The sequence below is a fragment of the Mesitornis unicolor genome, unplaced genomic scaffold, assembly GCF_000695765.1.
Source record: "Mesitornis unicolor isolate BGI_N332 unplaced genomic scaffold, ASM69576v1 scaffold12078, whole genome shotgun sequence".
Taxonomy (NCBI): Eukaryota; Metazoa; Chordata; class Aves; order Mesitornithiformes; family Mesitornithidae; genus Mesitornis; species Mesitornis unicolor.
The window spans coordinates 38,982-57,281 of NW_010201217.1; the positions used below are offsets into that span (position 1 = coordinate 38,982).

An 18,300-nucleotide genomic window follows, 5' to 3' on the forward strand; every position below is an offset into this window, starting at 1 on the left:
AGTAATGAGTTGTCCCATCTCTCCTCACCATCTTCCTTCTTCTGGATCTCTGGCTGTAGCTGCTAACAGCTTGATTCATCAGTACATAAAAATGAGCATAATTCCTTGAAATCTGAGTTCTGTCATGCTCTGTTTCCAATGTGGTCTTTTCCAGCAGAAGAGGAATATTTTCACGCTGTGCAGTACTCTAGCCAGTCTTACACCCAGAGGGTGATCACTCTGTATTTTGGAAAGTATAAAGTTTGCCTGGTTTTCTTGTCTTCATGAGACATTTACAAAAATCATAATGGTTATTATTTTGTGTTAATGGTCATGTAGTTTATTAGCTGTAATTATATATACCGTAATGCTTACGTGCAGCAGCTGTTACTGATAAGTCATATGGTCTTTTTTGCCCTTATTCTTTTATCAGATATAAGAAACGTGTTTCTCTCAACATGGGTGAAACAGAGCAGAGACCAACAGCAGGATCCCGGTTAGGAGCTCAGGAAAATGCTGGGATCAGTACCTTGGAGCATGGACAGAAACCACCGATGACATCTCCAGGAAAACTCGTCTCCATCAAAATTCAGATGCTGGATGACACGCAGGAAACCTTCGACGTTCCGGTAAGGATGTGGAGGTTGGGGTGGCTAAAGATTATTCAGGCATTTCTAAAAACGCATGTATTCAAACCAACTCTTTATTTCAACTGTCATTTTTTTGGCTAATGAATTCATGCCGTGGAGAAAATGGCTGTTATATCAGCATTAAATAGGTGATGGTGCAATAAAATAACATTAAACAGTGAAGTGAACTGTAAATTACAGTTATCATTCTGTGTTTATTTGAACAGCTTCAGAAGAGGTGTTTTTTGGTTTCCTCGGCTTCCTGAACACTTGATATGTTTCCTTGGTGCTGTTTTGCTCTTGATCCAGTAAACCATAGATCCATATAGATCTTGGGGTGTTTTTTTCTTTTTCTGTGGCAAGTTCTTAGGATAGTAACTTGATATCATCAAGGTTTTCACTAATATGCATCACTCTTACAGGCACCAAGTGCTCACACGCACATTGAGGGCAAGGAAAGAATCAAAGCAATCTCATCTAAAGGCTCTCTATACCCTGTTGAGATTAATCTAGGTTTGTACTTGCCAAGTAAACAGAGCCACTACTGCTTTTGTGTGTGTGTGTTATCAGAAGAATTAGTTTGAGTTAGTTTTGTTACACAGGATGATTCTGTTCTCTGCTATCTAGCTGTTAGTAACTGCTAATGATTTTAACATGCCGTGCTTAGGTAATTAACATGTAAGGTTGTTAAATGCTGTTGCTGTTATGAAAGTGTACTGGAACGTATATTTTTCAGAGTCCTTAGGGTTCAGTGAACAGGAAACTGGAAACCTGAGTTCAAATTTCATCCTTTTTTACTGACATTTTATGTAGCTGTGGTAGCTTCCATGCCTTCATCGGCTCAGTTTTTCCCCTTTGTGAAATGGTGGATTACTAGTGAGATACATAGATGTTACACGTAGAGTACTCTGTGAAAGCACTTATGGTCACTGAAAAAATGTTAACCCTATATTAAAGATGAAGGAATTCTGATTAGGAAAATACTAATTATAAAAAATATTTTTTACCTGTTTATAAGGTTTTGTTTGTCTGTTTTTTGTGTGTACACGCACATGCTTTTTTGGCCTGCTCTCTGCTGCTGTTTGTGACCTGACATCTGTGTGTGTTTTGTCTCAGATTTTGCCGTAGTAGAAAGTCACTTTTCTGGATAGGCAGATTCGTGTGAACTGGTCATCAGGTGAAATGCTCATGTATATAGCAACTTGTTATGCTATTGTGCCCTTCAGAGCACCTATCAAATATCCACAGCAAACATGCTAAAATTAGCAGTCTTTAGGGAATCATAGCTACTCAAAAGCATAGTTCTAGTTTGAATTATCAAATGCTATTGAAAGTTGTGCTGCTCTCATGTGGTACAAATATCCCTATTATGCTGGAAAGAAGCTTTTTTTTCTTCTCCTCCATAGCTGCTACTTCACCATATCTTGGAAATGAGGGGCAATTTAAGAGAGTTAATAATTCTGTTTAAAAACCCACTTTGAGATCAGGTCCTTTTCATTAACTTGTTTAGAGGCAAACATAAGTAATGTGTGGATGCAGCGTATCCGCATGACTCTAGCTTTGCATCTGGGGATTTGAGAAAAGAGTATTTTTTTACATCTTCAGTATTAGAAGTCATCGTCATTGCTTTTTGCTTCTAAACCTCAGCAACACCTGGAAGACCTGGGTGTTTAAACAACTCTCTGTTCAGATCACTTCAATGATTATTTTCTGAGGTTTTTATTTCGTAACTACATCTATTCAAGGAGAGCCCCCTTGGTTTTAAAGTCAAGTCTTGTGGTGAGATCGGCAGGATGCTTAGATTGCAAAGTCACTTAAAGCAGATTCCTAAAGCTTTTTGTCTCTAAGGTGTGCATAGTCAAATGGAGCAGTACACATCGTTTTCAGTCCGCTCTAAAAGGCATTACATTTTTAGTCCCATCTCACAAAACTGGAAAACTTTTAATACAGCTAAATTAAGGTGTTCATTCATGTTGGAAAATCAGTGTTGCAGTTCACAAGCTTGCTGGTTTTTAGCCAGATTGGTGCAGTGTACACAGAAAAAAAGACACAATTTCAACAAAATATTTTAGGAGCAGCAAGAGTTGGCTGTGGGCAGAGGATGTTCAGCATCTAAGCACATCTGTGGGCTTGCTTTTCACTGGAGAATTCAAGGCTTTTTGCATGATTGAAGGTCTGAACTACTCTTTCCAAAACTTGAGCTATCATGGTTATGAAAACCTTCCAAATATGATACAGTAGAAACCGAGAAGGTTTTGTGATTCTGACAGTTTCAGGAATTTTGCTGGATCATCTTTTCTCTATTAGCAAATGGGCCAAATTTTATTGCTGCTAGTGTAATGTGTCTCGTTGGATGGTAGGAAGTTTAACTCATGCCAGATTATTATTTGCTTGTGAAGTCTGTGTAAACATAAAAACAGATAGTGGTGCCACTTCATCCTGAATCTGGGGGAAGTACTTGGGATTATCCACCTGGCTGCTCCTCCTTCCTTACTACACCTACAGTTTCTTTTGTTATAGATTCACCACCCTCCTCTATTTGTTAAAACTAGAAAAAGATCTTATCCATGTGGTGTTTTTCTTGGGATTGTTTCTGGTTTGTTTTGGTGGTGTGGTGTGTTTGGGTTTTTTTTTTTGGTGGGTTTTTATTTTATTTGGTTTTGGTTGGGTGTTTTTTTAAATTCCAGGAGGCAGGATTCAGTACCTTTGCACATAGACAATCCCCATTGTCCCATTGTACGCAAATGACTTGTGTTATTAGAGCAAAATCCTTCAGATTTCTATGTCTGTACTGTATATAATAAAACAGGAGGAAAACATGACCTACTTCCATGCCCTCCCCTCCCCCCCAACAGTGCTGCTGCTCTTTGGGCTATTCAAAAATGAGGTAACTCTGGTGTCATTTCCCTAAAGGAAAGTTGATCCTTCTGGTGTTAGTGTTTTGGTGCTATATGGCTTCATCTGGACCTGTAAATGTTTGGGTTTTTGCCCATAAAGTGTATGGAAAGAGTTTGTATGGGAGACTTGAAAAACAGAAGCCACAACAAAGGCCTTTTAATCAGTTTTTGCAAATGTGATATTGCAAAAGGAAGGGTACATGAGAAAAATCTTATATGCCGCTGGCATATAAGAGATTATAAAACAATATTTTGAACAATATTTCATTGCAGAATTTCCAAACATCCCAATATTCCAAAAAGCCAGCGAAAGCTTGAATAGATAATCCTGGATCTTTTGCGTCCAGTTAGCTGGTTGCATGGCTCTTTTCAAGCCAGTGCAGATGCCTGGGGGAAGCAGGGGACAGGTAGGCACTGCTCCTTTCACAAAAAAAAAAACCAACCCAGATTTTAACATAAAAGGAAAAGATAAAATTTCTCAGTTATCTTTTTGAGCACATTTTTGTCTATTCTGCTAGGAGAAGATAAATGATGTAGAACATCCTTCCTCCTGTTCAGTTATTCAGCTTTTTGTGACTGGATTTCTGTACCTTTAGTTTGAGTCTGTTGTGAACTCTCAGACAGGAGCTGACTTCAGCTGCAGTTGCAGATGATGAACGCCTGAAAATCAGGCCATGAGCGGAAAGTTAATGATCATGCAGCACTTGGAGCTGTTGGCCGTGGTGTTGGCTTTATGGAGGGCTTGCATGCAGGTGTGGAGTAGATTTTTTTTTTGTCTCTTGCTTTTTGTTTCCAAAATTCCAGTTTGGCTGCATTTACTGAAAAATAAGGTTGACATGGTAAGTGAAGACCACAGAGATCCAAAATACAGCGGTCTGTTTCAGTTGGTGTCTGGCTGAGTTATGACTACATGGTAGAATGAGCTAACATGGTCCCTTTCTGCTAGGTAAGAGGACAACAGCTTTAGCTAAAATGACAAATGTGAAGGATGAAGAACATTTTTTTCACCTTTGTCCACATAATGATGATAATATACAGATAAATATTGGGCATTTTGGAAGGTTGACATTTCTCCTGTAAGACTTGGAAACCCCAACACTGCCAAATAGAAGTTGTGTATTATACAAGAGAGGGTAGAGGTGCATGGTTCTGCTTGGTTTTGCTCTGGTTTTATTTCTAATTTAGTTGGAAGAGTGGTATTGATTCCATAAAACCATAGTGAAACATACAGATTTTCTTATGTTTGTTTTAATATGGTCTCTCCTGTAGATTCAATAAGTTCATGTAAAAAAGATTTATGTATTTATTTATTTATTTAAAGGAACAGTAAAATTAACTGATGGTTGCATCTACTTCTTCTGGGGAAGAAAACTCTTTAATGTTTACTATTTATGCTATATATACTATTTTATATTATATCTACTTTTATAGTTGTTTCAGTGCCAGAAGCAGTCTCCTCTGAAACTGCTCCTGAGCAGCAAGAGTCAGTGCTGTTCCTTCCTAAGTGATGCTGAAGCCATGGCTGACTCTCACGTCAGCTGCTGGGATGGTTTCGCTGCTGCGATGCCTGTCACTGGTCATATCCTGCCCTCTGGGTGGGTGACGCTGATGTGGCTGGAATGATGCTACTGATGCTTAATAGAAAGTCAGGGTTGGTTTTTTTTCCCATCAGCATCAAAGGTGAAATCAAAGTATATCCCAGGAGGTAAGAATTCTCCTTTTGGTTAGGATCCGGTCTCTAATTAAAACCAAACCAAAGTCCTCTTTGTTGTGTCTGGAAGAAAATAGTTGCTGCGTCTTTGTGGCTGTCTTTTGGAGAGACCAAACCATACTTGCCTGTCAGCTTACTCAAGTTTATTAAACATCTGTTTCTTGTCTTATGTAACCTTTCTTTCCCTCTGAATGTGTTCAAGCTTTGTGAAGTATGCAGGGTTGGAAAATGTCATCCGCTTTAAGGGATTAACACCTGGTTTCTTAAGCAACAGGAGTCTCTTAATAGAAAGCAGGGTGAGGGTATAATCCTTAGTAAACATCGGTTGTAAACATTTAATTTCAATTTGCTTTTCTCTCAGAAGTGAAAGGCTTCCTTGTCTTTAGGTTATCTGTCAATAAAGAAAATAAAGACCAAGTGGTCTTGGTCTACAATTAATTTGTCTTCCACTGGAATTTGGCTGCAGTGCCTTAGCAGGGAATTTCTGTGCCTAAAGTCCCAAATTTTCGTAATCCTGCTGGGGCTCTGTGTCTTAAGGCTAATGTTCTAACTGGGGGTTTTTTGTTTGTTGGTGCAGCCGTATCATGGTGGTTCACATTCCCTTTGTGGAGAAAATGCCTTCTATTAAGTGCACTCCCCACCAACTTCAGGCCAGTGTAAGCATGACAGAAAAAGCTTAGTATTAGAAAGTCTCGATACTTAACAACAAAGACAGCGTGTGCTTTGTTATAAATTTGTACAGGCATTGTGTTACTTTTAAATTAAGAGATTTCAGCCATGGTTTTAGAAATGTTTATTTTCTGTAACACTTATGGGTTACGGAAATTGGTTTGTCCTAGGTATTTACCCCTATCCTCAATATGCATATTGCAACCAGTGAATACAACAATTTTGTAAAAAGAGGGTTAGACAGTTAGGCAATGCAGAAACATGAAACAGTGTTTTATGCTTTCTTAGCCAGCGTCAACTTCAATATGAATTGCGTTTTTTTCCAGCTTAGGAAGTGAACAGCAGGTCAAATGTCAGTTATTCATCAGTCTGAGACTTTCTTTTCTTCTCATGACTGAAATTATTTGGCTATCGCTGTCAGACTATTTCCAGTGAATATCAAGCATTTAAATATTCGCTAATTGTCACACCAACCCTGCTGGATGCTCTGAAATTACAAGAAGAAAAGCACTTTTTTTCCTGTAATTCTGAAACACATCAGTTCTATTTTTCTCAGCAGAAGATTATTAGTAGATACCCAGTAAGCTGTGATTTTTGTTGACAGATGATTAGAATGTCCTTGTCGAAAGACGGGGAGTTTTTATGGCCTGTTAATAATTTATGAGCTTCTCAAAACGGAAGAGAGAGTAATCCACAAGCAAACTTCTGCAACCTGAGGCAGCAGAGTGTTTGAACTGCTGATTTCTTTGTTGCCATAGTCTGTAGAATGAACAGAAAAAGTGGAAATAGAATTTCAAGTGCCAGCAGATCCAGTCCATTTTCAGACTGGATTGATGTATTCGAAGATAACTGGGAAATGAGTGTAATTTTCTTGGATGAATTAGCCTAACTTGTAATTAGGGAAGGCTTCTCAAATAATGCCTTTTCCCCTCTCTCGGTTTGGCTGACTCACCAAGTCATGCACCAACGCGTGAGCTGGTGCAAAGCGGGCACAGAGCCGGCACAGGGATGAAGAGGCAGTGCCTGAGCGTTTCTGAGCGCTGCTGGTCATTGAAACCACGCTGTTAATTGTGGTAGCCATGGCTGTGCCTGTAAATTGGTTTGCACAGTGGTGGTAAGGATGGATTGGTGCTCTGGGGAGAGGGGAGCATGGGCTTTCTCCCCAGCTATGGAGTGTTCCCCTTGGCCACCCTGTTTGGAGGTGGCAGATATCTAGGGAAGAGGGGTTGGTGTTTGCCATCTCTCCTCTCCAAAGTGGACATGGCTGGGTGAGTGGGTATCTCATAGCAGAAGTGGAGGCTGATTCCACTAGGACTACGTTTTCCTGTTTCAGGAACAATAGGAGGGATGCTCTGCCTCTGGGCAGAGGAAGGAGGGGAGCTGAGCTGCCTGTTGTATGCGTCCTTCCTTCCCCCTAAGACTGAGGTTCATCTCTTCCAGCTTTAAAGAGTTAAAACTGAATGTCAAAGCCTCAGCTAATCACTCTTTTCTTCATAGTTAGGGTGAAAACATGGTACCCTCAACAGGCTGTTCATCATGTTTGTCTCGAGCATGTATTTTAGGATAGGATTAATTGCTCTCTGGAGGTGGGTGTATATCCCTGTAAGGGGAGCATAGGGCGATAGCTTAGACTTCATTCGTCATCTAGGCGCCTAATTTGTTCCACAGAAATTCCTTTGCTTCCTCTTAGTTCCCAACCATGCCAAAGTGATGGTGCTGGCCAGCAGTGCTGCCTAACTCTGATGTGCTGGGGTAGGTGAGTTATACCTGCCCTAGTGCTGCTTTTCTCTGCCCTAAATTGTGACAGAGAAGTTGCAGAATAAAGCACACTGGAGGAACAGCACGTTGGTGTCGTGCTGCAGTGGTGCACGTTCATGCCGTGATTTACTTAAGCCCATTCTTTGTCAGCACAAGGTGGTCAAGCTTAAGTTCCTTTCCTTAAGCTCTGTATGAAAAACAGTTGTCTCTGCTTCTCTTTTTCTGGGCAGAATAAATGGGTAGGGTAAGCTTCTGGGAGAAAAGAGCTGCCTTCCTCCTCTTCCTCCTGAATTAAATAACCGTGTGTTGTCTGTAGATAAAAAAACGCAGCATGAGCACAGTGTTTTGCTAAGAGCACATCTTGTATTAGACTTCAGGCATTTCAAATTAACAATTTTTGCCAGGTGATAACGCAGCCTGTTGAAATGCCTCTCTCCAGGTTTGTTTGCCTACTATGGGTTCCTTGCTTTGCTTTTTAGCTTGAAATGTTATTTTTTCTCTTTTTGCCCTGGGATTCTTCTCCGTGTGTTTGTCAGAGGGCCTTTTTCTTTCCTCAGACCTTAAGGCTGCCCCAAGCCCTCTCTTCCTCCCTGCTTCTGCAAGATGTGAGGGTTCCTTAGATGGTGGAGCCCCTCAGAGCCCCACAGCTGTAGCAGCTGCTGGAGGTGGTGTTCCCACCTGCTCTGTGGCACTGGCAAGGCTGCTTGTCTGACTCTGTGGTAAGGGGGCAACCCTGCATTAAAAAGCTTTGGTTTTCACGTGTTTAGTTGAAAACATGAGCTTGCCACAAAACTGGATGCGCATTCCACAGAGGGAAGGGACAGAATCATGTTAGCAGTGGTTCAGACCTGGATGAAGCTGCTGTGGAAGTACACAGCTGCAGAGGTGGGAGAGAGAATAAATGTTAGAAACTCCTCCAACCCTTAAAATGCTGAAGTATATGACTTTTTATATCAGTTCATATTTTAGCACTTCCTTGGTTTTCCCATTGGTTTCTCTTGTTCCTTCCTTGCTTGGCACTAGAGTGTGCCACCTTGTGTTGCTTATCCTCCTTGTCCTCTCTGCCTCTCCACAGCTCCTCTGCATCTGCTGGTTCAGTTCCTTGCTATTGATACTCTCCAAATGAACAGGAGATGTGGGAGTCCTGGGTTTATCTCCTAGGTCTTCACCCTGCTTCATTCTGGTGATGATCTCCTTCCGTCAGGTTGTTGCATTACAAGTCTCATGTTGGGCTGTATAGGGGAGCAAGTGAACATTACATTTAAAGGCTGTATCTGCACTGCAGAGCTAGGGATGCTTTCTGCAATGGCATAGTCAGATTCTCATTCATACTCAAACTCTGCACGTGGGATGATCTATCTGAATTTACCCAACATAATCAGTGGTTTTAAAGTGAAATTTGACCAGTTTAAAATAAACTAAATTTAAAGTAGGATGAAGTGATAAAAGCAGTGCATCTTTGTCTGGTCTTGGTACAATCGAAGGAGGCTCCACCAGTTCCCAGGTTTAAAAGCCTTCAGAAAGACTTAGTAAGAGGCTGCTTACCTGGAAAGTTATCTCCACTGCTCCAATGAGGTACCTTGGCAAGACTGTGATTACAGTATGTGAGCACATTTAGATGTTGCTTTTTACACATCAGTGCAAAAATCACATAAAATGCATAGCTGGAAATGTCTCCCAAAGCCTTTGTATGTATCTGAATAAGGCTAGTGTGTTAATTCTTGGATAAATATGTCAATTTTTGAATAAAAGGTGATGCATGAGGCACTCAGTAAGCACCAGATAACTCGGTGAATGCAAACAGCAACAGCAGTAGATTACAATATCTCCTTTTCTTATCCCCATCCCCAAAAAGGAGGCTTTGACTGATAGAAAGTGCACAAACAATGCTGACAGAACATAAATGGCAAATGGTGAGTTACAACTTGCTGCCAATTTGCTTTTTGATGGCCTGTTGGCAGATGCAAATATTCACGCAGTGCACAGCGGCAGGCAGTTTCTGTCCTTATTTCTTTCACTGTTACCTTCTCACCTGGTTTTCTGATTGTTCCTGAAGTCTGTCTTTGGGTTTTTTCCCCCCTTTGATTTCCCTTGCTTTTAGAAATCTGGTCCTGTTCTTGTGCCATATCATCTTCATATGGTTCTTGTTGAATTTATTTGTAATAATCTCCATTTAATAGATAGTAGACTGTATTTGTGTGTAGATGTTGCTTAGTATTCAGGGGCTAGTTCTTCCTGCATACAGGGGGGCATCTTCTGCATTTCATTGCTTCATTATCTGGTGCAGATGCTCAATTTTATTCCCTTCTGTCATCTTACCCTTATCTAACTTCTCAGTTTCGTCTTTTCTTGGAAAACATCCATTTTGTATTCTCTGTATGGACAAGTTGTATAGCTCCTCATAGTACTTTGTTGCAGACCTCTTTGATCTCTTATAAGGAGCACATTTGAGCAGAACAGCCCATCCTGGATCTGGAGTGTCTAGGTTAGGGGGACACCTTCCCTTTCTGACAGGTCCTCAGCCAGTGTACGTCGTCTTAGGTTGACTGGGGTTACTGGAATAAGCTGGGTTACATTATGAGATTATAAGGTCCAGGAGGTCTCCTCTGGGAGTGCTGCTTATTGGAATTAGTCTCAAATACCACAATTTTCATTCATTCAGTTCAACAGAATTGAAATAAAAGGGATTTGGCAGATTTAAGTTAATACATGTAAATTGAGGTGAAAGAGGATGCTTTGCCAAACCTTATATAAAAAGATAGCTTACAGGAATTGTGAAAGGACCTCATCAAGTAATTTCTAGCATTGGATTCACACGGATTCTGCAACCAGAAATAAATGCAGCCTGGTGTTTTATGCACTTAGATCTTCCAGAGTAACTTGGAAACACCTCTGCACCCAGAGACAAACACTGGTGGCTGGCAGAAGAAAACGCTTGTCATGAAAGCACGTGAATGCTCACTCCTAGTGTGACAGATTGGAAGGGACCTCTGGAGGTAGCGTGGTCCAGCTCTTCACTCAAGACAGAGCCAGTTGTGAGTGGATTGCCCGAAGTCTCTAGGAAACACCAACTGTGAGGATTCAGGACTACTGTGGTTTAGGATTTTTTGAAGTTCTTGTTTACCAGTTGAAGATCTGTCACTTTTAAGCCTGCAACTGGCAACTCTGAGGTAGAAAACATCAGGTTTCTGTGTGGCAAATGGGCACTTGCAGCCATATCCATGTGCATATGAAAGAATCGAGGCAGTAGTCACGTTATACATGAGACGTGTGTCGTAAGCTTGCTTATGGTCTACAGTTCATCAGACTTCTTAGTTTTTTGCTTCATGTCGAAGGATTACTTTGGCTATGTGTGCTTTGAAAGACTCTGGAAGATTCTAAAAATAAAATTTAAGTGGAAAGCAGATGCTTCAGATGGCTGATTGTGTCACAACATGTTCAGCTCTGTGATTTTGGCAATCCTGGGAAGAGGTAGAAATACCAAGCTGCAGGAGAGCAGGGTTTGTGAACAGGGGAGACTTTCATAGCTGCCGCTGCTGAAAAAATACCAACAGCCCCCTCCTGAAAATGTTCTGGGTTCACACCAGCTGTGGAAGAGCCAGGTTTTCAGACTTTTCCTATCCAGTCAAACTAGATTGCTCTTGTTAGAGAAATAGAAGTAGGAGCAGGTAGTCTTTTTGTTTCACTAACATAAGTGAGTCTGGTCATTGCCATTTCTTTTTGTATCTGCTCCATGAAACAAATAACTTTGAACAGGTATCTGCCTTCCGGTGGAAAGGTCACTTCTCTGCAGTGTTTCAGATCTGCACTGCTTAAGTTTCACTACAGGGAAGCTGGCATACGCACAGCTTAGCTAGGAGAAGCAACAGGAGGTTACTGAGGAAACAGTTCAGCATTTCCCTGGGCTGAGGGAACAAGTCTTTGAGGAGTCAGTTAACACTGCTGGTGCTAGTTGTGCTGAAATGACCCACATCCTGTATAGGTACAGCTGGGAAGTAAATGGTTGCATGGGTCTTGGATTTGGTGGGGTTTTTTTCCCCTTTTGAGCTTCTTCTATTTAGGATGCTGTGGGGGAAGAAAAAAACCAGAACTCAAGTCTTCAGCTTCTGTGGTAATATTTTACTGAGAGTTACACTGAATGTTAACTCCTTCAGCACTCTTAGAATTGATTCACTAGCCACTGCCTGTTAAATAATTACTTGAAAATTAAAATCTTTCACAAAATGAAACTTGTTCACCTGACAGTAAAGTAGCACAAAAGGATTAAATAACTGAAATAATCAACACAAACTAAAACTTTTGAATCTGTTGATAGCTTAGGTGTTAACACTTATATTTTCTGCTTCAAATTAGCTAGGTGTTTTAACAGGAGATGCTCATTTAACAGGAGATGCCTAGCTAACTTGCCTGTGAATGATGATTATTCTTAAAGATAAATAACTTGACCTCCTCTCCCACGAGCATCTTAGCACCATTCACAGGTAATTAATTTGTCCTTCTTAGCCATCAGATCTTCACATTGATATATCCAAGGTGAAGCATGGTATGAATTATTGTTGCTTTCATCTGGGGGCATTTGAAGGCCCCAAAAGGCTGCGTACTGGTGTAACAGATTCCTTTGAAAGGGTTGTGCATGTGGAAGGTTATGCTGTATCAATGAACTTTTACAAGAAGTGGTCCATGGATTCCTGGGCACTTGTTGCCGTAGTCTGAAACCCACTGCACTAGGACCTGCTTGAGTATGTGTAAAGCCATGTTACCTCAGCATATAAACTGTTTTTTACTCCTTCTTAATTGTGCACAGAATTCTGGCCTTGAAAAGCATTGCAGCAGCAAGTGGAGTCTCCTCTGTAGAGGGAATGCCTTTGCCTTTGCTTTCAGGCTTCAATCTAGGAATGGGTTTCTTTTGCATTCCTGTGCTGGTAGCTAAGAGGACCAGAGAGTGAGCTGGAGCACTAGGCCTGTGATTTTTCCACACTCCTTAGTTGTCAGCTGGGTTTCTGGCTGTGTTTTGGGCTGTTCCAAGGAGATCTCTCTGAGATAAGTCTAGCTTTGAGAAAGGACTCATCCAGACCTGCAAGTCAGTAGATGCATTTCCAGTCTTTGGGACTGGAGTTAATCCCTCATCCTCTTTTATTTACAACTATAAGGATAGCCCTGGGGTACAGCTGAGGACATGGCAGCTCTTTCAGCATGCCAGATAGTATGCTTGTTGGCTTCGTTTTATTCTTCTGTTGTTTCTGTGTACCCTGGCCCTCTCTGATAAAATAATTTTGTGGAGACATAAATGCCCTACTGAGTACGGCTGGTGGTCCTGGCTTAACATTTTGTCTCCCACCCTGGCACGTGAGCTGACCCCTCTGCCTTTCTTTCATTATTCCCCAGCATCCGAAGTCCCTTTTGAACCTGCTGGTGTCTCCTACCTCCCCAGTCTTCTGTGGCAGAAAGTTCTAGCAGTTTGCTGCTGTTTATGTAAAGAAGCTCCTTCTTTTAGCTCCTCTAAACTGATGTATTAGTATCATCAACTGTTCCCCTAATTTCTGCTCTTTGTAAGGTTTGAGCTATTCTGCTTAAACCACATCACAAAAGTGGGCCAATTATTATTGGGGATTACTGTTTTTGTGAAAACTCATCTTTATGGTCATTGGCTGGGTAGCAGAGTGGTAGGTGAAGATTTGGTCTGTTTAGGGGAGGGCAAATCTACTTTGATGACAGATCAAATGCAGGCATGAGATTGATGTAAGAAGGGTAGGATAGGTGGGGAAAAAGAGACATCTGAAGATGCAGATGTATAGGAAAGCACTTTAAGAGAAGCGTTCTGGACATGTATAAACCTGTAACTTCCCTGAATTAAATTTTTTTGGCTGTACTTGCAATGCTGTTGGTCTGATGCATTTGCGGCTTAAACATCACAGCATAGCAGGGTCACTAAAAGTGGCCATGACTGCCCAGTGCAGTCAGTGTCAGAACTGGAGGCAGGGTCCCTCACTCTCCCCTGTTTAATTGCCTCCTATCAGATGCTTACACATAGCAGAGAGTTAATGATGTTAAAAACTACTGCAAATTGCAAGTCTATTTCATTAATATGATTAATTTGAACTAAAAGCTGTAGCTAAGATACTGGTAAAGCACAGTTGTATATTACAGAGCTGTGAAGTTGTATGTGCAGTCATAGCTTAACTGCCTGTTCCTTTCTCTCCATGTTCCATCATGGCAGAAGGAGACTGAGCTGTTAGTTTTATTTTTTGGCAGTATCAATATTGGTGATGGGAGAATGCTCTTTTAACTAATGTACAACGTATTAACTAATATACATACATTACAGTGCTCTAAAATAAAATACCTTCAATAAAAGTACATAAAATAATCAAATCAGTATAGGCTATTACAGATATCCCAAATCAATGGGCACTTGACTTTCAAAACGAAACCTAGTGGTAAACTTAACAACAAAGTGGTACAAATTAGCTTATGCCAGCTCCATAGTTTTAAAAGTTGCAAGCTGCGGCAAGAAACTGGTAACCCACACTGACACTGAAGAAAGCCAGGCTTCTGAAAACACAAGTGTCAGACAGAAGAACTATGATTTGGGTTTATTTTGACTTTTGAACCTCTTTGTCTGAAAGGCAGTTCAATGTTTTGAGTTCTCAGAATGTAGAAAGACTGGGGGAATTGGATCCCCCCCATAACTGTTTGAGGGAGTTCATCATTTGCTCATTGCCTCTCTCTGCTGCCCCCATCATCACGTTGGAGCTGGAGCCCTTTGGCACTCCTGTCCCCTTTTATCCCTTCCAGAGCTTAGCATCTGGTTTCTTGGGCTCCTGTTCCTATTTCAGCCTGTTCCCAGCTGTCCAGGGAAGAGCTGCCATAGGATGCTGAGTACTGCTGATCCTTGGGGAGGAGATGGAGGACAGTGCAGTCTGGCTCTTACAGGATAGGCTGCCTTCTCCAGAAGGGCGGGGGAGTGAGGCAAGAGCAGCTGGAGCAAATTTCCCAGCATCTGGCTGAAATTACCATGAGGGTAATTCCAAATTGCTGGAAAGGTAGGTTTCCTGCTGCCATGGCAACAGAAGGTCCATCCCTGACTGAATTTGTGATTCATGGAAAAGATAAGGTAAGAATTGGCAAGGCTAGTGCTGCTTATTCTTCTGCGGTTTCATTTTCATTTCCTCAATGATGCAGCGTTTGAGGTAGAGGCATTGGAAGAGAATGTTGATGTTTAAAACACAATTGCAAATGTTTGGTTTTCTTCCATTCTTGCATTCAAAAGTGGAAATGTTTTCATCCTTGGTGCAAGAAAGCTTTTATTGAGCTAAGTATGATGAGCAGTCAATAAAACTTGTAAGTAGCTTGAAAGTTTTTCATGTTTGCATGAACTTTTGTCCAGTGAGCCTTTGTCCTGGAGAGCAAATGTTTAGCTTGAAGGTTGAGATGAATGAGGTGACTTTTGATTACCCAAAGAATGAAGGCTGTGTTCATACCCTCATGCCTATTCCTTTGCATATGGTTCTTTCATCCTTTCAGCCTGTGCTAGTCGAGGAGGAGAACTGTGTGAAGAAGGCACTACAAGAGTGCTCTGTCTCTCATCCAGCAACAGCTGAAGACATTGTGGAAGTATATTAAGTCCTTGACAGGAGAAGGTAGCCAGCTGGCTGCTGCAGCAGGATGTTCTTGCTCTCCCTCAACCAAAAAGCAGGAGTTGGCAGGGCGCCTGCTGAGCTTGCTGGGGAAGGAAGAGGGGAGGTGCAGACTTTCGCAGTATTTTAACTAGGTGGGCCAGTAACCAAAAAAAGTAAAGCAGAAAAGCAGACATTTCAAGTGTGTCCAGGCCACCAACTGGAAAGTAGTGAAGAGTTGGCTTTAATATTAATTACCACCCCAGAGCCTACACAGTTTGGGGTAGCTTAAGAATCTGCTCACGTAAAGGTTGCAAACAAAGTGACTGCACCAGTATTCATTCTGCTTGAAACGGCACACAGAGTGGTGGTGTCTCACTTGGTTAAAATAGCAATGTGACAGTCCTACAAAATCTGGAGTTTGTAGATTTTTTTACTGTTTTTTCTTGTCATAGAACCACAGCATGGTTTGGGTTGGAAGGGAAGGGACCTTAAAGCTCATCCAGTCCAACCCCCTGCCATGGGCAGGGACACCTCCCACCAGACCAGGTTGCCCAAAGCCCCATCACCTGGCCTTGAACACTTCCAGGGAGGTGGCATCCACAACTTCCCTGGGCAACCTGTGCCAGTCCCTCACCACCCTCCCAGTGAAGAATTTCTTCCTAATAAAACCATTCCCCCTCATCCTATCACTACCTGCCCTTGTAAACAGTCCCTCCCCAGCTTTCCTGTAGGACCTCTTCAGGTACTGGAAGGTCACTATAAGGTCCCCCCGGAGTCTTCTCTTCTCCAGGCTGAACGTCCCCAACTCTCTCAGTCAGTCCCTAATGAGTATAGTTCAAGTCAAGATGTCAGTGTATGTTACCAAGAAAGACAACTGAAAAGAAAGGAATTCATGTTATAATTGGCAAGTTCAAAAAAGAGAAAGCACTAGAACAGTGCTCACTGTTTCATTATGCCAGATTTTGAAACAGCACGAGACACTATCCAGTCGATCATCAAGTTCCAGAAAGCAAGCAGGTGAAAACAGCTTTAAGGTGCAACCAATTAGCAAGAAAATAGACACATACTTTGAGGGTGGATGACTAAATGTGCTGAGGTACAAGTATTTGAAACAAACTGAGCCTCAGGTCATTAATTTACAGCCTGTTCTTCCCTGTATACTTCCTTGAAGGACCTCTCCCAAAAAATGCAGTGAGGATGCTCCATTGACTGATAAAGTAGAGCTCCTCATTTAAACACTGAAGTTGGTGGTCTGGGAGATGTTTTCATTAATGTAATGGAGGAATCCTGCTGCTTTATTTAGACTCAAAGAACAAACCAAATCTGGGTTCTGTGCTCATAGGTGCTGTTCAGCGATGCTGCTGTATTTTGGAACAAACCTCCCAGGTTTTTCACAAGTACTGAAGATAAAGATGATATTAGCAATAAGTGCAGAGGCCTATATGCATTTCTGGTGATGGAGCTTTGTGTACTCCAAAGGTATTTGAAACAAACACATCACCAAGGTCCAGCCATTGCAGACATGTGACACAGTTCTTTGAGTATGTACTCATCCTAAACTTCCATGTCCAAGACCCAGGTCTCCATTTATAAAGATGACTAAATATCCATGTGGTCTGGATTGACCTTACAAAAGGCAGGAAATACTGCTCTGAATTGCTTTCTTCTAATGCTTTTTTTCCTTGACCTCTTGGCTAGAGTTAGGAAGAAAACTTGAATGCTGGTATCGCTTTACTCTCCCTTCCCAAACTGGCAAAATTAAAATAAGTGCTGATACCTTCATGCTGATTCACAGTGGATCCGATGTGTTAATGAAAAAAAATACTTCTGACCCTTAAATGACCTGGTTATGGTTCTGGTTTAAGATTACAGGTTGTTACAATAGGTGCTGGTTTTAGTGCTCTCAGTCATTGTTTGTCCACTTCACAAGTTTAAGGTTTATCCGGCACCGTTTGATGCAAGTAACCAATCTGCCTGAAAACAGCAGAGCCATACAGAGGTGGGTGAGCTGCGTTGTACACCCATCTGAGGTCCGTTTTTCCTTAACTTTCATTAGCAGCAAGCACAGTCACACTGCAAGTAATTAAAAATATGGGAACAGTTTGTGTATAATGTAGATGTAACTCCTAATTGAGATGTTGAAAGTAACTTTGACTCTTTGTCAAGCGCACTGTGTAGTCTGTGCTTGAAAATTTATTTTGCAGCTTGCAGACCCTCTTCAGCTGCTAGCAGAGCTCCGTGGGCAAAGGTTGAGGGGAGGGCTGGGAATTTATTGTGCTTTTTCAGTTGTTTGGAGGAGAGAGAAAGGAGACAGCTCAGGTTTCTCCTAGCAAGTTGAAGAAATTTCAGCCCTTGTTTTTAGACTCACAACTGCGTGAGGCTTCAAAGCCATATATGTGTGAAAGAGAGGAAAGGAGGGAAGGAGGAATACATAACACTGCTAATCTTATGTTAACATAAATGTAAGGGTTGAAACCCCAGCTGTAAGAAAACATCTGTGGTAGCACAGGGGATATTCTAAACACATGCATTCAGTGCTCTCAGAAACGGATCATGCATCATGGACATCTCTGTATGCTGTTCAGCAAGATGTTGATTGTATGGTCAATTTTATCAAAATCTGTAGCTATTTTTCAGTTTTCTTTCCAAGAAAATCAGTATCTATTTTAGTTGCAAAATATGGCCAGAAATTTTGTTACCGAGCAGTCAGTCTGTAATCTGTGATAAGGAGAACATTTTAAAGAATTTGTCATACATTGAAGAATCAGATATAAAGAGAGAGGTTAACTTTAGAAAAGCAAAATTGTCTCTAGTTTCATTTGGAGCAAGAAAATAGGAATCTTTAGCTGCTTATTTTTACTTCTGGTCCAAATGCTGAGAGCACTTAAAGGCCTCTGTCTCCTGCTTTTTACTGTGTGTGTTGTCAGACTTCTAATGTCTCCAGCTGAAAAAGGAAATGAAGCTGGAATCCCAGTTCCGTCTGTTCTTTTGTACAGTGGCACTTTCTCACAACGGGGCCGCTGCTTGAAGTGGACCAG

At 41.5% G+C, this 18,300-nt stretch overlaps 1 protein-coding gene across 1 annotated transcript; it reads left to right on the forward strand.

The window, feature by feature from the left end:
• Positions 1-437: 437 nt before the first annotated feature.
• On the forward strand, positions 438-608 carry LOC104544986 (FERM, RhoGEF and pleckstrin domain-containing protein 1-like; the record flags this gene model as incomplete). The annotated part of the gene is made up of 1 exon (XM_010189995.1): positions 438-608. A coding segment is annotated over exon 1 (171 nt), but the record flags the coding sequence as incomplete, so codon positions are not given.
• Positions 609-18,300: the final 17,692 nt, after the last annotated feature.